Source organism: Ceratina calcarata, unplaced genomic scaffold (assembly GCF_001652005.2).
Source record: "Ceratina calcarata isolate Rehan_Ccalc_2016 unplaced genomic scaffold, ASM165200v1 scaffold568.2, whole genome shotgun sequence".
NCBI classification, from domain to species: Eukaryota; Metazoa; Arthropoda; class Insecta; order Hymenoptera; family Apidae; genus Ceratina; species Ceratina calcarata.
The window spans coordinates 167,408-183,083 of NW_017176883.1; the positions used below are offsets into that span (position 1 = coordinate 167,408).

The following is a 15,676-nucleotide window of genomic DNA, read 5'->3' on the forward strand; positions in this document are numbered from 1 at the left end:
CATATGGAAAAAAGAAGAATAAAAGACATTGCGGTTGGTCCCTTTGGTAATGCAGGTGACTTCCGAAACTTTTCGAGTACTTGTAATTAATACTTATGTTCCTACTATTGTCCTGTTCCACTAGTTCCTAATATATTAATCATTTACACAATGTATATACAATAGCCAAAAATATTAAATAAATCTGATTAAAATTTTAGAAGACGATTATAGATAGACTCTATTGCTATTACGTATCGTTAATATTTAATTATTTAGTAATACCTTTATTGATCTTATAAACCAAATAATATCTAAATACTTATTAATCATATGAACAGAAGAGCAACAGGTAATAGAATCGAAGCGACGTTTTCTTAATTTCAAACAGAGGAAACATCTTCTCAGATTCCTCATGATAAATAACATGTATATATACACCATACACCGTGCATAAGAAGCGTAGCACTCGCGCATTCCTCCGTCACGGTCTTAATTTTCCTCCGAGAAGATGATGGATATACAGGGATAAGTAGCAGGCAGGAGAGATAATAATCATTACGTCGTTTCCGTCATATCTTGCGAAGACGACCGAGTAAAAGGAAAAAGGAGGAATATGTTAGGTACTGGGAACACGCAGGAAATACGGGACGAGAACAGACGACGCAGGACGACGTTAAAAACGTAGAGAGATGATGACACAGACGAATCGGAAAGGTGCGTTCAAGCGGGATGCGTACCCGCATGGTTGAAAACGTATTCATTCATCACGTTTATGTGTTGTAGGTACATAATTCAATGCGTGCATGTATAATACGCATAGTCGTTGGTCACGGGTGGCTGACAGCCCGGCGTGGCGGCCAGGGTTCCGGGCTAACTTCCGGACGAGTCCGCATCGGTACGGTTTCTTTTTTAAGTCAGGAACGCGTAGTATCAGTCCTGCGTTTCATTCGCGTATACCTACGGTTAGAGGTACTTAGACGATAGACACTACCTATTTCGCGCTTCTCGCAGACGCCTTCCTGCTCCTTCGCGCGTATCGCGCGCCGCGAAATCGTTCTTACGGTACATACTTACCCGCGTGCGTATCCTTTTTTTTTTTATAAATGATCTGACGAGAAAACGAGGAAACAAGAACGATGGATTTCTCCAGACGGGTGAGTTCGCAGAAAAATATAATAGGCATAAGCGTGTGCAAATAATTTCACGGTATGAAAGAGATAAAAAAAATCGGAGCGATACCAATGTATGTACGTAATAGGTAGTTAAAGTAAGTACCTATGCATGTACGGAACTTCGACGGTATGCAGTATTAAAGTAATTAATCGTTTATTCTCCGCTGGTTCACTCTTTGCTAACGAACGTGATTCATTCTCCAAGGCGATGTTTCGTAATTACAACTTTTATGTTAGCTACTGCCAAACGATGTAGCACGCGATACATCGCTCGAGTTTTTAATTCTGACTCTAAACGTATTTTCGTAGGATCTACAGAAAAGAACTGGGTTTGCGTTCTTTCTTGACTTAAACCAATTGTCATGAAACTTGGAATACTGCACATTTCCGGCTGGTTCAGTGCGTATACTCGCAATCACTGATCGGTGGTACAGTGCACCGATCGGTGTCGGTGGGCGTACGTCGTGCGTGGCCACGCGGTAACGGCAACGGCAAATGCAGTCACCACTTCCTGCCGCAAACGATCGTCTCGGAGAACATGCACAATCAAATAACACGTGCACCGTGTACATACGAATATAAACGCGTGCACCATACGCGTGAGCGTGCGTTGATGCGGCTGGCGAGCGTGGGCAGGAGTGCATCGTAAATTGCACGGTCATCCACCGTTACCAGATTTCCCAATTTTCCTCAGTTTCGTTTTACTCAGTCAAGTAACGGGATTATCCTTTGAAACCGTATCAATTGTAATCAGCTAAGGGATCCTGATCAAAACCGCAATATCCTCCGTAAGGGAAGTTACAATTGACGTTTCTTCGATAATTCCATGCATAGGAATTGTATTATTTTATTATACATACTCCATCGATTGCGGATGTGCGAGTACACGTATAAACGCAGTTGCATGTGGCTGCGTATACGTTCGATCGTGGATCACCGTGACGCGATCGAGTCCTTCGGAGGAGGACCTCGCTCTCGCGCTCGCGTGAGGTGAGCTCTCGTACCCTAGTTTACTGCCGACAGTACGAACAACCGTTCGGTGGGAGCTGATGCGAGCACCGATCGCGTTTCTCCGTTGCGAAATTTCATGCTCGCACGCTTGCACCGCTCCGCCGTGATTCGCGCCGGGTTTCGATTCGATCAGACAAGATCTGGCAGGTGTGCCGACGATAAGCGCGAGTGCTTATAGAGGATTTGAAACGCGGAAGCGATCGACGAGGTATCGAAGGCGCGAAGAATAAAAACGTGATCCGAGATCGAGAGACTGGTACCGGCAAATGGCATCGGAGCTATCGGGAAAGGTCGAAGAATCGGTGTGTAATACAATACAGATCGCATATACGATTTCTCATTGTTCGTAATTAGTAAGAGAAAGCGCGAGGATAATAACGTCCGAGTGTTATCATAACGGATAACGGATAACGGTAATCCAGGTCGGCTCATCTTCCGGAAAAATGAAGCAGAAAAGATTCCATACGTCATACATGCATACCATTAAATCCGTGTTAAGAGAAGCCGAAAGCTTCTTATCGTGGAAGTTATCGAAATTTTATTGTTCGGTCTTTCCAGCTATCGCTTATTTCCTACTTTTGTTCCATGTTACGTGTATCGTTATCAAAATTGTTCTCATTAAGCTGTTAAACATCGATAAATTTCATTGCTCAACTTTTATGAGCATCCGCGTAAACGTACTTATGATCAAGGAAATGTTTAAAAAACTTTATTTCTACGTATGCCGCAGGACGACAGAAGCTGCCGTTCCGATGATTCGAACGGCGAAGTTTTTAAGAATGTGCCGAAGAACAGCAGCACGTTTCGCATTTGGAAGATCGAGGTAGGTAGATGAACTTACGAAAAAAAAGTAGAAATAATTCCGTTCCGTTTTGCTCACTAATACACTCGGTGATGTAATGTATAATACAAGTCTTATGTTCCGCAATCGCAAGAAAGCGTTTGTGACGAGAGATTAAGTTAAAGAAACGAAGAGTGAAAGTGTGAAATACTAAATTAGCTTTTAACGCGACAGGGTTTACGTGTCACGGCTGTCACCGGAAGTAATATGGGACGTTTCCTCTCAGAGTTGGCGTACATCGTCTATGCGGTGTCACCGAAAGACGGCCCTCTCCCTTACCCCGGGATGCCGGTATCACATTTCTTTCATTATAGCAACTACATACATCGTCATTTTCAAGAGTCATAATCCTTAATTACAAGCCGGAGAGCTAAAAATTATTCTTTAATTTTCGCTTAATTGAAACAGGTGAAGGAACTGAAGCCAAACGCAGTAGTTCGCGTGATTCACTTTTGGATCGGATCCGCTTGCGACTCCACTATTTCCGGAGCAGCGGCTCTCCGAGCGGCCGAGCTGGACTCCCAAGTAACCGCGACGATTTTGTCGAGGGAAGCTCAAGGAAGAGAAAGTCCCAGATTCCTGGCTTACTTCCGCCAGAATTTGATCATCGAGAATTTTCACTTAGAAACGCCGTCGTGCAAATTACACAGAATAACTGGAGTGACCGTTCCCATCCAGACGGAACTCGAGAAAGTCGATTGGGATCATTTTAGTTCACGGGACGTTATCCTCGTGGATGTTCTTTTCGAGTACGTAAAAACGTGTTCAAGTTCTCGCAGGTATAGTAGAAATTTCTCTAATTTGAAACTTGTATTATTATAATTAGGGGTGTCGTTTTCCTCTGGCTGGGATCCACGGCGGATCCTCTGCACAAGCGGCACGCGGTCAGCGTTTTAGAAGCGAGAAACGATCGTATCGTGATCGTCGAGGATGGTTACGAGCAAACGTTACCGGAAGGGGACCGGCAACTGTTCGCCAGTATTCTAGATCCTCTGACAAGGATGGTTAAACCCGACCGGCCTTACCGAATCATTATACCGAGCCCGGTGAAACTGTACAAATGCAGCGAGCAATACGGCAAGTACAAGGTGGCGGAATTAAAATCCGGGCCGATTCTACGATCGGATCTCACGTCCGAGTCCGTTTATTTGATCGATCGCGGTGAAGCGGGTGTCTGGGCCTGGGTCGGGCGACACGTGAACGCTCGAGAAAATTTAGAAGCGATTCGCAATGCTCGCGGATTCGTAAAGAAGAAGAACTACAGCAACAGCGTACCGGTGGAAAGAGCTATCGAATCTCACGAACCGATCGAGATGAAAACGCTCGTAAGAGGGTGGGAAGCGAACAATAAGCTCAGACCATTCACGCTACCACCGACCTTCGAACCTGATTACATGAATGAAAGACCAAAGATGGCTGCGGAGTGTCAATTAGTAGACGATGGATCCGGGGAGAAAACACTTTGGCAGGTGACTCATAAAGAAGGGATGATACAGCTGCAAGATAAAGGAATATACTACGCGGAGGCCTGTTACGTGATGTGTTACAAATATGGGCAAGGACGTAGAGCTAGAACAATTGTATGTGACACGGATTCCTTTCTCTTCTTACGTAAACGATGTACTTCTGATTCGATTAAAACTGATATCTTGATCACCTATTGCAGATTTATTGTTGGGAAGGAGTTCATTCTTTGAACGCGGATCGAGAAGCTTCCTTAGACGCGGCTTGTCAGTTAGCAAAGGACAGTTCGGGTCAGTTAGTAAAGGCGTACCAGGGTAGAGAACCGCCCCATCTGTTGCAAATATACGATGGAAAATTGAAAATATTAGCTGGAAGGCATCGCGATTCTCGTAAGTATCTACGCTTTATTACATGCGTATATGCGTTTAACTTGTATATATACATGTATGTATAGCTCCCGAGAAGTATCTCGTCAGGGTTTTTGGATCTACTCCATATACATCGAAAGCAGTTGAACGACCTTTGAGAGCTAGTAGTCTGGATTCGAGCGGAGTCTTCATTCTGTTCGCTACTCTACCCGTCGTCTGGTGCGGTAGCAAAAGTACCGGGGACGTTAGACAAGCCTCTAGACGTCTTGCGCCCAGAAACGCGAGTCTGATAATTGAAAACAACGAAGACGATGACTTTTGGACAGAACTTGGAGGTTCAGTTTTCACTCTTTGCCTCGCAATTCGATGAATAAATTTTTCGTACCTTCACGTAACATAAATAAAATGATCTCACACGTTTATTTATTTACATGTAAGATTTTATCATTAAGGTAAAGGCGCTTATGGTACGGAAACTGTTGACAACGATGGAGAAGAACTCGAGAAGCATTTGTACCAATGTTCGACCGATGGCGAAGCGTTCGTTGGCGAACAAGTTCTAGGATACGGTCAAAGTAGTCTCTTACCAGAAGGTGTTTGGTTGTTGGACGCTGGGAACGTGATATGGATATGGATCGGAAAGTTTTCCATGCCCAAATCATTGAAAGAATGTGTGCACGACGCAATGATATTTTTGTACACGCATCCGGCTGGCCGAGATCGAAATACAACGATTTCAGTAATTAATCAAGGTACATACGAGCACCATTTATGTACGACTGATATAGGATCTTACGATAAAATAAAATTCTAGTCGAGTTTTTCTGTTGTTCAAAGGTATGGAACCTTCGACCTTTATCGGACTCTTCGATAACTGGAATTACAACTTGCTAAGAGAACACAAGCCGTTTGAGACCTTCTGCAATCTATTGCAAGACAAGCAATCGCTACCATTGTCCAAGATACAGACGATATCGAAATCGTCGAGCGAATTCGATACGTATGTAAAATATCCCCTTTCTATTCTGAAAGGTGATCCGGAAAACATGCCGCCTGGCGTTGACGTCGTTCGCAAAGAGATGCACTTAACATTCGATAATTTCATTGCAATCTTTAAGATGGAACCAGACGAATTCGTGAAGTTGCCTGGTTGGAAAAGACAGAGACTAAAACAGTCCGCCGGTCTTTTTTAAACTTTTTTTGACCATAGTTTTGTACCATAATTTTGTATCATCATTACGGTATAGCAAAATCAGAAAGTAAAAAAAAAATAAAGGCGTACTATTTATACTTTACTATTTAGAATTAAGTTTGTCATTGGCAGAAAAAAAGAAGAAAACTTTGTAAATCAAATTATTATTACGGATAAGGTTCTATACTTAATACGAACTCACATGTATATATCCAAAATCCAATTAAAAGCATTTTACGACGAAGTATCCATTGCTTCCACCTCAATTCGACGTACAGTTTCTCCTTCAATGATTATAGGATGTACCGTTTTATTAAGCACAGCAGTGGTACCACGTTTGTATCGGTAAGATATATTACGCTCTCCTTTAACGTTCGCAACATCGTAAGAGCGGATATAATCGACCGAACCCTTGCGTATTACGCATAGATCTACATTAGATCCAGAACCCAAATCGTTAAATATACCAGCGCGAATAGCGTCTGCCACCAACTCTTTAGCCTGCTCTTCCTAAAATTATTTTTAAACAAGTTCAGAGTATGAGCATGCTACCAAATAAATATGTAAACTACCAAAACATTCTTACCTCCATATCAGGCTTCCATCCAGTTTCGAATACAGCCATTGCAGCTAAAGATCCAGATCCCATGGTCGTATACATGTGTTTATCCGAAGATCCATGAGGATAAATGCAGTACAAATGTGGTCCGTCCAAATCGACACCTCCCAATATTAAAGCTGCACCAATGTTGCCTTGATAACGAAAGAGTAATTGCTTGATCATAGCGTTCGCTGTACATACTGGTACCAAACGGTTAGTATTTAAACGATGTAATTCCAATTGACTGGATATCATCTGCGTTGTCATTTCTGTGTCAGCAGCAGTCCCTGCACCGCAACAACTAGAAAATAATTATCTAATTATCTTCACTGAATCAGATGATTATCGATGGTCCGATCATCTGTTTAATAATATATTTACTATATATATTCGGAGAGATAGTGTATCTTCCTGCAATTTTTGTCTGCGACAATTGTATCTTCTGTCGCTCTCGTATCGGCACCAAGAACCACTCCATCTTTATAAACAACCCCGACAATTGTTGTTCCTGTTTTAACAGCCCTAGGTGCTTGAAATCCTTTCTTTATCAGGAAATTGTTTCTAAATAAAAAGTTATACGTGAACGATTTTTCGGACACTGTTATATCTAAGTTGTAGTCGTAGAAGTTATTGAGAAAAATGACACAGCAATATTAATGTATAGTAGGTTATGGACTATGAAACGTTACTTTGTACTTTTATAATTATCCAAATTACTAGAAGATAAGTGTTTTTGATAACGTAATTCATCACTAATAAATTACCTCTGACAGAGATCGAAAGAAAACCCTGGAGGAGGAATTTCAGGCACAAGTACCGAAGACATAATCGAAAAGTTTGAAACGGACACCTTTCGCAGCAGCAGCAAATTGCACTACTACTATGTCATTCCAGCAAGAGTCATCTACATGTGTAGGTAGCGGCAATAAAAGAGGAATGTGCGCATGCGTACGTATTTCAAATATTTAAAGAGAACATCATTGTAAGTTTTTTAAAAGGTACTGTTAATACATCGAAAAATACAATATGCCAATTTAACAATTAAAGAAAACAGTATAAAATTCAATAGTTCTTAAATGTTTAAATATCTATAAGCAAGTCACATCGTTAATAATTTCTGCCATCATGTTTCTATCTTGTAAAGCTGCGTCCAACTCTTCTTGATCCCATTCCAAATTTATCTTCGACAAACGTGGCTCCTTTTTTCTCGCCAATTTCAGGATACCTCTTGTTTCTATCAATGAACATAAGCTATAAAATTCAGATCCGTCAACTGCGTGTATGTTCCGTTTCTTGCAGATCTTCTTGTATACTTCATGCAACTGAAAAACATTATTTTACAATGATAGAAACTGAAATCGACAAATGCATTTTTATCATAGAAAGTACTAACTCTTCCCACTGTCACATCTTTGTTTCGTCCTTTATTTAAAATAAGTAAGAGGGAGCAAAGAAGCAGTTTTTGTTGTAACGGGAATGTACTTTCTTCTTTTTGAATATTTTGGGACCCGCCGTAAACGCCGTTTAGAACTGTGACGACTTCCTTTAAATCTACTGGCTTTACCGTTTGAGACTGTTGTTTCTTAGGGCTACCTGTGTTTGTTTCTGAGGACGAGAGATGCACGTTTTTCATTAAATTCTCATTAATTTCATGTTTCTCACAATTATTATATACTAATCGTAAGACGCATACCATTATCATTGGTTGGCTGCAGAACTTGTGCCACTTTGTGAGATTCTGCAAGTTCTATAACTCTTCTACTGATATCCAATGCTTTTCTTATATCACCAGAAATAGCAGCAACTTTACCAGACAACATCTGCATCGCATGTTCAGTAAACAGATCAGACACATTCGCTTCGTTCAATCTTTCAGATATTATATTACAAATTTGCTGTTTCGTATACGGAGAGAAATGCATCAACTTTGGTTTCAGTTCGCATCTAGCTTGTAATCTAGGCAATATTCTATCCGTCAAATCCAAGGCATTGGCAATGCCAACTAATATCAATTTAGAATTATTTATCGAAGGCCATTCAAAAATAGAATATAAGACAGATTGTTTTTTACTTTCTAATTGGTCTATTTCATCTAGAATCAACAGTAACATCTTGTGATTCGTCGTCAAATATTTTTCTATAACCGCTTTACTCTTTGCAGATTTTTTCACATTCAACCCTAATTCTTGAATGATTTTTGCGTAAATGGTAGCAGCAGATTTCATAGTTGTGCAATTAATATAAACGACTTTCAATTTCGACTTGAATTCAGTCTTTTGCATAAGCTTAGAAAGGCATGCTGTTTTCCCAGTTCCAGGAGGTCCTGACACATATAATGAGCCTGATGTTTCGTTTTTCAAATGTTCCTCCATGAATTCGTGCAGTTTTTCTAATTCACTTTCTCTACCAGGTAAACTATCAGGTACTGAACTATGCAAGGCTTTACGAGCATTGCGATATTTTTCTGCTCCAAACAATCTCTTAGGAGCTAATTTATCTTCCTTCTCAGGAGACGACATCAAATTTAACTTGTCAAAAAGAGTCGACGGCGTTGATGGTGACGTTGGGAGCTGACCCATCTTTCTCTGTTTTGGAGGAGTGGAACCATGCTCTTCTAAAACACATAAATGTATTTAAACTAATTGTACCAAATCATGAGTTTCCAATTGCTAAAGTGCACTAAGATCATCGAAATCTTCTATTTACGTACCGTCAGATTCGCTCGACTTTCGAGTACGTCGCGGGGTCTGTATGCCCGCGGTATGATCACAGACTTTTACATTATTTTTTATTATTGCATTCTCCACGTCAGAATCTGAATCTGATTCGCTACTACTTAATGTGATAATCTTTTTCACTGTCGGTGTATATTTGTAAGAAGAATCCCTGACGGTCGCGTTAGTAAAATCTTCTTTGTTTTCAATTTTATGTTTAGCTCCATAGAAAGAGCACCTTTTCCGTTCAGTAAATGGGATCGTCGTCTGAATACTTGTCATTTTTATATACGTTATTTATAAAGCTTACTAGCACATGCAAGACACAAATTTGTACAGATCTTAATTTGCAAGCCTTTAATTTTATTAAAATTTGTCAACGTTTTCTCGTTACTTTGTACTATGGGTAACCTACATGCAATAACCAATTATTTTTGGAGAAATATAAATTAAAAACTGTTTGGACGCGAATCAGACTTGTCGTTATCTCATGCACATCTTTCATATAAAATAAATGTATGAACTGATTATTTATTTCGGCAGTTCACGCACTTTCAACACTCCCCGAATGGCAAAGATGTTGTTCATTGAAGTAAGTTAGGTTTTCGCTGTTTTTCGCGGGAAGACAGCTTGAAACGCGGGAAAGGTAAGGATACCGAGGAGTAGGGGTATATAAATATATATATACACCACCTTGTATATACCCAACCTATCGGACAAGCTCAGGTCCTCTACTGGCAAATTGAAAAGTAACGTAGCATGATGTTTCCGGCTCCAGAACCTTTCCCATTCTGGCACTGAAACGTGAAGCAAATTGAAGGTTTGACCACCGCAACAATCGAGAGATTCTAGGATAATCTAGAAATCTCGTAGGTCCAGAATGAGAGCAAAGGTAAGTTAATATCAACTTCTTTCGTTAACTCTAATATTTTCTACGATAAATCCACTGTTTCGTACTTTTTTTAACTTTTCAATTTAACATCCCTCGAATAGTGTTGTTCACGACGCGTGGCTGTTTAATACGATCGCTGAATATTTTTAACGTACAAATTTGTCTTTTTTGAAGCTTTTCGCAATACCTTACGAAGTTATTTACTTCGATTTAGTCATATTTCGTTCTTACAATTACTTGTATAACCGTAAACAAAGGATACGTATTGTATTAAGAATAATTTTTTTGTTTCCAGTGGCGTAAAAAGAGGATGCGGAGGCTAAAGCGCAAAAGGAGGAAGATGCGTGCGAGGTCTAAGTAAATTTATATTTGCAATCTCTGTAAGTCTCAAATTTATACATGTTTCCATCTATACTAAGAAGTGACTCAAAGTTACATTAATTATATCAATCTTTTGTTTCAGCTGTGGAGATAACATCCTTCTGACTGGATTCACGTGGATAAATTGTATTTCAATTATTGATACAATGTATTTCTTATATGCAGAGAGTTCATTTTATTAATGTATGCCTCTTGGACAATTTAATAAATTGGTCACCTCAATTACTATAAAAATGTCTACTATTAATCCTATCCTTTTTGTCTAAAATTTGTTTTGCGTTCATTGCTTTGTATTACTTTATGATGAGATTACAATTTCAATATAAATACAAACATAACCTTACCGTGCTACATCATGTGTATCGGCACATGGATAGGATAGGACGAAGAAAACTACGAGTAAAACAACATGCGAAGTCGCGTATTGTCCAGTTTATTGCAAACGAGAAAATTGTTTTATGAATATGCCAAACCTTATACAAACAACGTAGTAACATATTCCCGATTAAAACAAGCTAGAACATTTTCAAGTCAGAATAAAAAATATTTTGACGATGACAGAAACGAAAATAGTGAATCGGATAACCTGAACTCGCTTAGCAATACTCATAAAATTTTTGACGACAAAGATGCTGAAATCATTTTAGATATTAGTGAAAAACAAGAGACAATTGATATTGAAGATTTAATAGCTGAAGAGAAAAAGCCGGATCCTTACGAGGGCATTAATTTAACGCGTAAGTACATACGAGTAAAATAATATATATATACATATTGCATGTTAAATGATGGGTCTTATATAAACTTTACAATGTATTTTAGGTGGTGTAACTGGCGTGTTCGATATAGAGGAACTTGTAGAATTATTGCGAAGAGATAAGGCCAGAAATATTTTTGTAGCTTCAGTGCCTTCCGAACTATCATATGTGGATTTCATAGTTGTTGCAACAGGCAAATCGAATAAACATATGATTGCACTTGCTACTTTTATTCGAAAGGTATTCAAATTAAAAAGACACAAGACAGATAAATTGCCAAATATTGAAGGAAAAAACTCTAAGGATTGGATAGCATTGGACTTGGGTACTAATACTCTTTACTACACGTGACGTGAAGTTTTTATGAAATTAATGTTCTTTATTTTGTTCTCAGGAAATATTGTCTTACACATTTTCGAAAAATCTACTAGAGAACTGTACGATTTAGAAACACTGTGGTCAGTGGGAGCCGATTATGATGATCTAAGTAGAGTTACTACTGAATCAGATATCATGGAACAATATACAGCATTCTTATCTGATTTAGAACCCATTGAAAATGATAATAGAAATAAAGAAGGAACAAATAAATAGTAGTCTCAAATTATGTACATATATATGTAAAATTGTCTTCTGTATGTATGAGCATTTCTTTCATGTATGCCAATAGATTGTAAACTTCAGATTGAAAAATAAAATTTATAAAGTTAAGAGTATACAGTGTAGTTGTATTTTATCGATAAATAGCATTTGCTATAAAACATATTTTATATAGCTCAATGTCGCTGACGAGGAACGAAGGGTTCCGTGACGCTCATCAACATCGCGGCAAATTGTCATTCAGCGAATTTAGGAACAAGCGATAACGTTCAATCGCCTTCAAACTAGCCGATTTTCAATTCAAAAGCTTCATAACCATAATCCGCGTGTTTGCACTGCATATGCAGCTGCAAACAAGTAATTTATCGGAGAACAATTTAGGTATAGAATAAATAAATTCAACATGCCAGACGCGGAGGAGGAGAATCAAAACATGATCTGCGAAGTGCCCCCGGATCTGAGTATCAGTTATCGTTCCGATATCGAAGAATTTACGAAGAATACGGTTCATTTGCAAAGGGTACAACGATCTAATAGTGTAAGTTTAGGAAATGATATCGACGTGAAAAGCTGATTTTTCTCCGAAAGGTCAGCGACATCGAAGAAGCACGACAGGCGTTGATATTGGCGGTCACGAAATCCAAGATCCATCATGAAAGGAAACCGAGCGAATGTCAACCCTCCAAGGAGTGTAAATTGCAAAAGCCGCAGAGCTTGTATTTTACAAAGATGAAAGAGTACGCGGACAGATTACCTGCGAACAATCTGTTACCAGTACGTGATTTCAGAATGCGATCAAAAAATTACTCGCGAACAAAGTAGAACGTTGACTACCATTTAGGAATGGGAAGAGAGCATACGAAATTTGATATCACCTAAACTGCGATGCAGATACGCGGACATATTCGAGGAGCAGATCCTTGAAACAAGAACGCGTTACTATGAAGCGATGCACGACTTCTCCGTGAAACGAATAATAGCGATCGAATGCTTGGAACCCTGTAATTTAGATTTAGGACGTATACCTCCCTATAAGCTTGCTGGACGAACGGAGCTTTATCCCAAGTTTCTGAAGAACCGATGCGCTCTCGTTAGAAAGTATTATTTACCTCACAGATTGATGAGGAGCATAGTGGCGAGGGCCCATTTACTGATGCCAAAGTACATTTGCGACTTCGGCCGGTATCGCCAGGAGATGGATTATCTCGACTTTAACAGGTGATCATTCTTCTCACGACGATGAGTTAACGTTCAGAGACTATCAATTCGATACCGTACATATGTACCGTAACGAAGTGATATCGCGTTTTGCATCACCATCATCGAAACACGCGAAATCGTTATGTTTCTCCGCAAGGTTCTTGGACTTGGTCGAGAGCGACACGAAAAAAGGCGCACTTGCGATCGCCAGTACTTACTATGGTGACATCGTGAGACTCATCTCCCAACCCCGCTACCTCTACGACGTACCGCCACAGTCTTTATCCGATTTCCTTAATTGTGCCAACAATTTACTCGCGTTGCAAGTGGTCACGAAAATGATCGACACCATAGAACATTTGATCCGAGTTTTTAACGACGATCACAAGTTACCGTTGTTCAAGGTAAGTACGCACTCATACGAGATGAACAAAAACAGAACGATTCCTCGTCCCTAAACATTTCCATCCTGTAGATGCATCTAAAATGTGAGAAGAACGATCTGTTCCTCAGTCCGACGATGCACGAAATTTGCAATGCGTTTCACATCATAGTCGATCACATCAGTTACGTCGGCCAACAATTGCCTCCGCTGGATTCTTGGGTCGGCGCGAAGATAAAACGCGATTACATCAAAGTTATACTGCCAGAATGGTATTTAGCAGAGACTTACCGACGACTCACCGAGGCTCTGGAGAACGCTTTTCGACCGTTCACCGACTACGTCAAAAGTCTGCACGAGAAGTTCAAGATAGTCTTCGATCCAGAAACGATCAAGAGCATCGTTGTTTATGTCAGGACCGGGCATTCTTTCCAAGAATACGTGGAGAAAGTCGAGTATTTTAACGAGTCCATTCGTGAAATAAATGGAATGGTAAATTAACAACGTGTCTTCGATTTTCGAAGAATGATTACCAACGCGCGATTTATCTCTAGCCGGATCACGAGTACTTTTCGATAGGAATCATTAATCAAGTCGCAGCGAAAGTGGGACTTCTCTACCACACGGAACAAGTGCGCGCTTTGATCATCGAAGAATTAGCCAGAAGTCATCGAGAATATAATCTCGAGATTTGTAATACCTTTGAAGAAATAAGAGAACGTGCTTTGAACGTACCTAATACCACCAAGGAATTACTCGAATTGGGTGAATCATTAAATAAATCGTACTACGAGGGAGTATGCGAGATCGGGTGAAACGACTAAGTGTTTCAGGTGAATACATGTTGTACGCTGCGTCGACGTTGATGAGAGCGTTGGAGGAGAAGATTACTTTGTCGTTGCGCATGATGGCATCGTTGATCGGAATGACGACGTTGACTAAAAGTCACATCGAGTTGAACAATACTACGATTCACTGGTTAAAGCGAATAAGACCGATATTCGAGTACAACAGCGCTTTGTACGAGCAAACGAAATACGAGCTGGAAGAGGTGCTTCATAAAAAGGTGGAATCTCTGAACGCGGAAGTCGAGAGCATGTTCCCTAGGTGAATCATTACGATAAATGGAATATACGGAACGACATACGGATAGACGCATTCAATTATTGTTTTATCCTTGTTAGATTAGAAATAATGAATCATATGGATGACGCGAACCGTATTAAAGAGTACATCGAGTATATGCGAAAATTCGCTCGCGATTTAGACCGTATGGACGAGAGAGTGAAACATATAAACGAAGAGGAGAATCTGTTTCAGTACCCATCGTCCGTATATCCCCGTATCAATGAACTGAAAGAAAATATAATGCCCTATTACGATTTAATTTACCGCGGTTATCAATGGCAACGACATCGGGACGTCTGGTTGGACGGGCCGTTTGAGTACTTGGATTCGAATCTCATCGAGAGCAAGGCGACCGATTATTTCGGCGACTTTAACAAAATCAGTAAACAGTATAAGACGAGGATAAAAATGGAACTCGCAATGAGTTACGCTTACAGGTATTGAAAATGTTATTAAAGATGATAGTAACCGCTGTATCACGATAGTTACATCTTTCCCTGGACTATAAATTTTCGTTCAGTTTTGTAGGATCGCCGGACGATCCAGACCCTTGGCAACAACCTGCACCCCTTAAACTGTGTCATCAGCTCATCGAGAATATTAAATGGTTCAAGGTGATCTTTCTAAGATAGTTTTATTTAGCAATATTCTAGATCTTTGCTATGTTTCTTCAATTGCTGCTTTCGTCACAGCAATATATACCACTGCTGACAGTTTTCCGCAATCCGGCTATACGGCAGATACACTGGGACGAAATGTCGGCTATAGCCGGCTTCGATCTCACCCCCGATGCAGGAACGACGTTTCGTAAAATTATACTAATGAATTTGATGGAAGATATAGAAAAGTACTTTTACTTGTTACCTTGTAGAAAATTGATAACACAAATATGTCCGTAGTTCCTAAACCCTTGTCCGATTAAGGACGTATTGGCTATACAGTCAATTCCAAAAGTTTATGTGCCTTAGAAAAACGTATTTCCTATAATTA

At 39.9% G+C, this 15,676-nt stretch overlaps 8 protein-coding genes and 1 long non-coding RNA gene across 20 annotated transcripts in view; 7 read left to right on the forward strand and 2 right to left on the reverse strand.

Moving 5' to 3' along the window:
• Positions 1 to 235: 235 nt before the first annotated feature.
• On the forward strand, positions 236 to 6,277 carry qua (villin like protein quail). 6 transcript variants are annotated; one of them, XM_026817209.1, is made up of 10 exons: positions 236 to 877; positions 1,464 to 2,144; positions 2,896 to 2,988; positions 3,181 to 3,297; positions 3,415 to 3,755; positions 3,833 to 4,586; positions 4,673 to 4,859; positions 4,925 to 5,173; positions 5,291 to 5,590; positions 5,676 to 6,277. In XM_026817209.1, exons 4-10 carry the CDS (start codon positions 3,214 to 3,216, stop codon positions 6,029 to 6,031), a joined length of 2,271 nt encoding a protein of 756 aa, XP_026673010.1. In that variant the 5' UTR covers positions 236 to 877; positions 1,464 to 2,144; positions 2,896 to 2,988; positions 3,181 to 3,213; the 3' UTR covers positions 6,032 to 6,277. The 6 variants fall into 6 exon arrangements, with proteins under 6 accessions (XP_026673010.1, XP_026673009.1, XP_026673012.1 ...); XM_026817208.1 differs by lacking the exon at positions 1,464 to 2,144 and having other exon boundaries at positions 236 to 696; positions 766 to 1,136; XM_026817211.1 differs by having other exon boundaries at positions 236 to 696.
• Prosbeta2 (Proteasome beta2 subunit) lies at positions 6,176 to 7,522 on the reverse strand. The gene is made up of 4 exons (XM_018032030.2): positions 7,396 to 7,522; positions 7,013 to 7,192; positions 6,617 to 6,932; positions 6,176 to 6,540 (listed from the first exon to the last, which is right to left on the reverse strand). The coding sequence occupies exons 1-4, from the start codon at positions 7,455 to 7,457 to the stop codon at positions 6,265 to 6,267; spliced, it is 834 nt and encodes a 277-aa protein (XP_017887519.1). The 5' UTR covers positions 7,458 to 7,522; the 3' UTR covers positions 6,176 to 6,264.
• Positions 7,523 to 7,616: 94 nt separating this feature from the next.
• The window catches only part of Cdc6 (Cell division cycle 6), a 20,538-nt gene continuing 12,478 nt past the window's right edge, over positions 7,617 to 15,676 (reverse strand). For 3 of the 7 annotated variants that reach the window (XM_026817216.1, XM_026817214.1, XM_026817215.1), the window contains exons 2-5: positions 9,342 to 10,142; positions 8,325 to 9,245; positions 8,025 to 8,236; positions 7,617 to 7,953 (exon numbers count right to left, since the gene is read on the reverse strand). In XM_026817216.1, coding sequence (XP_026673017.1) covers positions 7,720 to 7,953; positions 8,025 to 8,236; positions 8,325 to 9,245; positions 9,342 to 9,627 — 1,653 coding nt within the window. In that variant the 5' untranslated portion in view covers positions 9,628 to 10,142 and the 3' untranslated portion in view covers positions 7,617 to 7,719. Of the gene's footprint in view, positions 7,954 to 8,024; positions 8,237 to 8,324; positions 9,246 to 9,341; positions 10,143 to 13,085; positions 13,192 to 15,676 lie in introns of those variants that run through there. The other 4 variants (XM_026817217.1, XM_018031965.2, XM_026817219.1 and 1 more) reach the window with 4 other exon arrangements.
• LOC108629358 (uncharacterized) lies at positions 10,127 to 10,852 on the forward strand. Its single transcript, XR_001916840.2, has 3 exons — positions 10,127 to 10,237; positions 10,533 to 10,617; positions 10,701 to 10,852. It is a non-coding gene; the product is annotated as an uncharacterized LOC108629358 (long non-coding RNA).
• On the forward strand, positions 10,963 to 12,092 carry RsfS312 (ribosomal silencing factor RsfS-like protein, 312). Its single transcript, XM_018031977.2, has 3 exons — positions 10,963 to 11,355; positions 11,441 to 11,701; positions 11,771 to 12,092. The coding sequence occupies exons 1-3, from the start codon at positions 11,028 to 11,030 to the stop codon at positions 11,968 to 11,970; spliced, it is 789 nt and encodes a 262-aa protein (XP_017887466.1). The 5' UTR covers positions 10,963 to 11,027; the 3' UTR covers positions 11,971 to 12,092.
• Positions 12,380 to 13,297, forward strand: LOC113464855 (uncharacterized). Its single transcript, XM_026817243.1, has 3 exons — positions 12,380 to 12,514; positions 12,565 to 12,750; positions 12,818 to 13,297. The coding sequence occupies exons 1-3, from the start codon at positions 12,380 to 12,382 to the stop codon at positions 13,196 to 13,198; spliced, it is 702 nt and encodes a 233-aa protein (XP_026673044.1). The 3' UTR covers positions 13,199 to 13,297.
• On the forward strand, positions 13,556 to 14,074 carry LOC113464851 (uncharacterized). Its single transcript, XM_026817231.1, has one exon. It carries the CDS (start codon positions 13,652 to 13,654, stop codon positions 14,057 to 14,059), a length of 408 nt encoding a protein of 135 aa, XP_026673032.1. The 5' UTR covers positions 13,556 to 13,651; the 3' UTR covers positions 14,060 to 14,074.
• Positions 14,341 to 14,721, forward strand: LOC113464852 (uncharacterized). The gene has a single exon (XM_026817232.1). It carries the CDS (start codon positions 14,358 to 14,360, stop codon positions 14,667 to 14,669), a length of 312 nt encoding a protein of 103 aa, XP_026673033.1. The 5' UTR covers positions 14,341 to 14,357; the 3' UTR covers positions 14,670 to 14,721.
• The window catches only part of Dhc62B (Dynein heavy chain at 62B), an 11,971-nt gene continuing 11,008 nt past the window's right edge, over positions 14,714 to 15,676 (forward strand). The window contains exons 1-3 of the mRNA XM_026817233.1: positions 14,714 to 15,123; positions 15,207 to 15,300; positions 15,379 to 15,533. Of these exons, the coding sequence (XP_026673034.1) occupies positions 14,753 to 15,123; positions 15,207 to 15,300; positions 15,379 to 15,533 (620 nt within the window). The 5' untranslated portion in view covers positions 14,714 to 14,752. The remainder of the gene's footprint in view (positions 15,124 to 15,206; positions 15,301 to 15,378; positions 15,534 to 15,676) is intronic.